The 4,937-nt window shown below is 49.8% G+C and overlaps 2 protein-coding genes across 2 annotated transcripts; one reads left to right on the top strand and one right to left on the bottom strand.

Annotated features, from left to right (window-relative positions):
* Window positions 1-3,101: 3,101 nt before the first annotated feature.
* LOC141164292 (histone H2B 1.1-like) lies at window positions 3,102-3,513 on the bottom strand. The gene has a single exon (XM_073649429.1). The coding sequence runs from the start codon at window positions 3,480-3,482 to the stop codon at window positions 3,102-3,104; it is 381 nt and encodes a 126-aa protein (XP_073505530.1). The 5' UTR covers window positions 3,483-3,513.
* A 246-nt stretch (window positions 3,514-3,759) lies between these two features.
* Window positions 3,760-4,225, top strand: LOC141164291 (histone H2A type 1). Its single transcript, XM_073649428.1, has one exon. It carries the CDS (start codon window positions 3,806-3,808, stop codon window positions 4,196-4,198), a length of 393 nt encoding a protein of 130 aa, XP_073505529.1. The 5' UTR covers window positions 3,760-3,805; the 3' UTR covers window positions 4,199-4,225.
* Window positions 4,226-4,937: the final 712 nt, after the last annotated feature.

Raw genomic sequence — 4,937 nt, 5'->3', positions numbered from 1 at the left:
GAGAATGTTTTATATATATATATAATGTTGTTTTATATGTTTTATGTTGTTTATGAAAAAAATTTTGTATGTTTTGGTGTTTATGTCTTACAGCCCGAGGACGTGCTGTGGTTTACCAGGGGGGAATGTAGCACCCTGAGGATTCGGCTGCTACAGGGGTATTGCACCTCAATCCAGAGGTGTGATATTCCACTCCCGGGTAAGGATGGAGTGTGGAACTGAGCTCGGTAGGCTGCATGCACTACACACATCCCATTTCCGAGGAACAGGCCGACGGTACTCCCACTTAGAAATGTGCAGGTACGACCGAGTCTGTTCCTGGCTGGAGTGGGAGGGGGGTGGTACATCCCAAGTAGTGTAGGGGCAGATAGGGGGAGCAGCCTGGGTAAAGATAGGAGCTCATTGGGTGCTGGTCACCTGAGCTCACACATAGAGGGTGTATATAAGGTGGGCACCAACTAAGAACAGGGTCAGTTGCAGAGAGAAAGTCAGCGAGCGGAGGAGAAGAGAGACCCAGAGTGAGAGAGGAGAGAGAGAGACCCAGAGGGGGAAACAGAAGAAAGGACTCTAAGACCCCAAATTAAATCCACGGGTGAAGAGTCGGCGCAGGGTACCGGAACCCAAGCTGGTGGGGGCAAAAACACACCCCAGCCAGAGACCGGAGGCCGTGGGCAGCGTCTGCCACGGCCACCCACCACATCCACCACGAAGGCATACCACACGGAGGGTCAGGGAACCCAAGGCCAAGGGTCACCCAACAGAAGGCCCGAGGGAGCTGGACCTGGGTGGATCAATAGTGGGGACGGCCAGAGAAAGGACAGAAGGAGAGCTCAGGGTCACGCTCCGGACTCGCTTGGGGGTTGGCTGGATCCAGGACCTGGTGGACGCAGCACGGCTCGGGAGGTCACTTGAAGCTGGAGTGACCGGAACATCAGCAGTGAGTAAATACCCTAAAACTGCACAACCCGACTCTGTCTTCCTTTAACACCTATGCTGCACCACCACAACCCCCATCCTCTGCACCTGACCCCCTGAGGCTATACCCCACCCGTTGGGGGTTATACCATCAAAAGCTGCACCTACACCATCAGCCTCAGCGGACCCTGCTGCAGCGGCGGCCACAGTGACCGCAATACAACGGGTGGCGTAGTCGACAATAAAGAACTTATAACATCTGTAGGACTGCCACACACACTGAGTTTGACACCCTGGGCACGGACCGGGTCACAGCCACTCGGAAGACTACAACTCCCATCTGATCCGGCTCCGGATATTCCCCCTAAAGAATATGGCCCAGGGGGCGCGTCATATACCCTCCATATAGTGCTGTATACCCTCCATATAGTGCTGTATACCCTCCATATAGTGCTGTATACCCTCCATATAGTGCTGTATACCCTCCATATAGTGCTGTATACCCTCCATATAGAGCTGTATACCCTCCATATAGAGCTGTATACCCTCCATATAGTGCTTTGTTCCTATATATAATGCAGCATACAATCCATTCAGTGTTTAGATCCTCATCGTGCTGCTCATATGATCTTTATACCCTCATCCATATAGTGCTATATAACCCCCATATAGAGCTCTTTACCCCTGGACTGCACTCTCCATAGACTGCTGGTATACTCCCTATATGATTCTGTGTACACCAATCTGAACATTGAGAAACTGCTGAAAATGCAGCTGAGCACTGAAAGAGTTAACAGCCCATCCTCCCCCATTACCAGGAGAACACTGGAAGCAGAGGGCACTAGGACCCAGTGCTCAGAGAATGGGTTCATTAAGTGAGAGGTGACCAGCAGGAGTCCTTCATAACATGCTAATGTTAATCTAGGTGACACCTTTAATACTTTTAAGACGTGGAGCCTCAAACTGGATCCCATATTATAAAGGCTACCCCTCTATAAATATCTAGAGGCCACAAATACATTGGGATCAAATGATCTCTTTATACATCTTCAAATCTTATTTGCTTTTGTTGCTGCTGCCTGATATTGATTGCTCAACTTGTAACCAGAACTCCCAAGTCCTTCTTTTCTGTAGACTGGAACTTTACTCTCCTTCACAAGGTCATTAATGAAGAGATTAAAGATAATTATTCCAAACCTCTTTTTGGCCCCTACTGCTCCCAGTCCAGATCCTTGTGGTCCCCACCTAACAGATTATTAGATGAATCACCTGATGTAGAGGTAAAAGCTTTGCATCAGGCAGAATTCACACTTTGTAAAGAGGAGCAGCAGAAAAAGGTGGTGATCCAGTGATCTGCCTTATCTGACCTCTTTATTGTGGGGTCAGGGTGTTTCAGGAGAAGGGATGAGTTCCTGAAGCACTTTTCATTTATGGTGCAGGGATTTGTGGGGACTGTAAATGATCAATAGGGTGGTGTCCAATGTAGGGGCTGCGAGATCTGAATATCTGGTATATATGGGGGTATACGGAGCACTATATGGGGAGTATACAGCACATGATGATTTACAGCAGTATATGGAGAATCTATAGCACTATATAAAGGGTATACAACATTATATGGATGGTATATAGCATTATAACGGGGTATACAGCAGGATATGTAGGGTATACTTCACTATCAGAACCATTTGTGACCAACATCCTCATGATAGAAAGTGGAAAAAGGACAGTAAAAAGAGCGGGAAATTCAAAATCCCCAACAGTTCTGTGCTTCGCCCACATCTGCTCCCAGTACAGATCCGAGGTCCCCACTTCTGGCAATATCATACTTAGAAAATCTACCATTTAAAACATGTTTCCTGTCCCTTAACCAGTTCTTCACCCATCTGCATACTGGACCTAGTCCCGGCTTCTGGCTGTTGTGTGGTTCAGCGTCAGACGCCTTTGCAAAGTCCAGATATATCACATCGGACGCATGACTAAACCATAATAGCACTTACCTTCTCAGAAGTCTAACATGTAGATTAGGAATAACTTCTCTTTCATGGATCCATCATGGTGGTCAACTTTATTTTTTGCAATACGTTTCTGCACGGAATTTCTTGCAGGACACAGACAAGCAGCCACAGCTCTGATGTAGACGGGGTGGGTGGCTCTTAGAAGAGCCTTTGGGTTGGTGGAGCAGATCACTTGGCGCTGGTGTACTTGGTGACGGCCTTGGTGCCCTCGGACACGGCGTGCTTGGCCAGCTCTCCGGGCAGCAGCAGGCGCACAGCGGTCTGGATCTCCCGGGAGGTGATGGTGGAGCGCTTGTTGTAGTGAGCCAGGCGGGAGGCTTCCCCTGCAATGCGCTCAAAGATGTCATTGACAAAGGAGTTCATGATGCCCATGGCCTTGGAGGAGATGCCGGTGTCAGGGTGGACCTGCTTCAGCACCTTGTACACATAGATGGCATAGCTCTCCTTCCTGCTCTTCCTCCGCTTCTTGCCGTCCTTCTTCTGAGTCTTGGTCACAGCTTTCTTGGAGCCCTTCTTGGCTGCTGGTGCAGACTTGGCAGGTTCAGGCATGATGATAGCAGAATGTTCTCTTCACTGGAAAGAAAGAGAATAATGATCCTGCTCCTCCCAGAGCGGCCGTATTTATAGACCAGCCATGCAAATGAGCAATGCTGTCAGATCACTGTACTATTGGGTGAGAAAGTCATGTGATCAATGGACATTCAATTATCTCCGCCCACTGCAGCTCATTGGCGTTTCTGCAAGTATTGTTTCCATTGGTGACTTCAGATCCAGCCAATGGTAGGAGAGGAGGATGGAGCAGGAGCTTATTAAAGGCGCAGGAGACGTCGCACAAGAGACTTCTCTATCTGCTGATAACTGTGAGCGCAGTGATGTCTGGACGCGGCAAACAAGGAGGGAAGGTCCGTGCTAAAGCCAAGACCCGCTCATCCCGGGCAGGACTGCAGTTCCCGGTCGGTCGTGTGCACAGGCTTCTCCGCAAGGGTAACTATGCTGAGAGGGTGGGCGCCGGCGCTCCGGTCTATCTGGCTGCTGTGCTGGAGTATCTGACCGCTGAGATCCTGGAATTGGCCGGCAATGCCGCCCGGGACAACAAGAAGACCCGCATCATCCCCCGCCACCTGCAGCTGGCCGTGCGCAATGACGAGGAGCTGAACAGGCTGCTGGGTGGGGTGACCATCGCCCAGGGGGGCGTCCTGCCCAACATCCAGGCCGTGCTGCTGCCCAAGAAGACCGAGAGCAGCAAGTCAGGCAAGAGCAAGTGAGCGCCGCTGATCCTGTATCATCCACACAACCCAAAGGCTCTTCTAAGAGCCACCCACACCGTCACCACAAGAGCTGGCGCCGCTGATCTCCGGAATTATCTGTACGTACAGATCTATTCTATAGCAGAGATTATTTATATAGCACCGTTAATTCCATAGTGTTGTACTGTACATGAGGAGGGGTTACTTACAGAATGTAAACTAACAATGATAAACTGGTACAGAGGGAAGAGGACCCTGCCTTTGTAGGCTAACATTCTACAGGATGATGGGGAAGGAGACTGTAGGTTGAAGGTGGGTGGGGGGGTTGCAGTGGCAGCGGGGTCATTGCAGGTTGTAAAATTTCTTGCAGAGATGGGTTTTCATGTTACGTTTGAAGGATCCGAATGTGGATAATCGGACATGCTGGAGCAAAGAATTCCAGGGGATGGCGGATAATCGGGAGAAGTCTTGGCGGCAATTGGGTGAGGAACAAATAAGTGTGGAGGAGAGGAGACTGAAGATATCGGTAGATTAGTTCGGAGATGTACGGAGGAGAAAGGTTATGGATGGCTTTGTTTTAGATCGGTATTAGCAGTTTAAATCGGTGAATTGGGAGCCAATGAAGGGATTTGTAAAGGGGGGATGAGCGAGATGAACTAGTGAGGCAGCAGAGTTAAGGACGGACTGGAGAGGTGCGAGAGTGTTCGCAGGTAGGACACAGAGGAAGATGTTGCATTAGTCAAGGTGGGAGATGAGG

Source organism: Phyllobates terribilis, unplaced genomic scaffold (genome assembly GCF_046119375.1).
Source record: "Phyllobates terribilis strain yellow unplaced genomic scaffold, ASM4611937v1 Scaffold_10__3_contigs__length_209671492, whole genome shotgun sequence".
Classification (NCBI taxonomy): Eukaryota; Metazoa; Chordata; class Amphibia; order Anura; family Dendrobatidae; genus Phyllobates; species Phyllobates terribilis.
The sequence above is the reverse complement of the archived record's forward strand: the minus strand, read 5'-3'. Positions and strand labels throughout refer to the sequence as shown.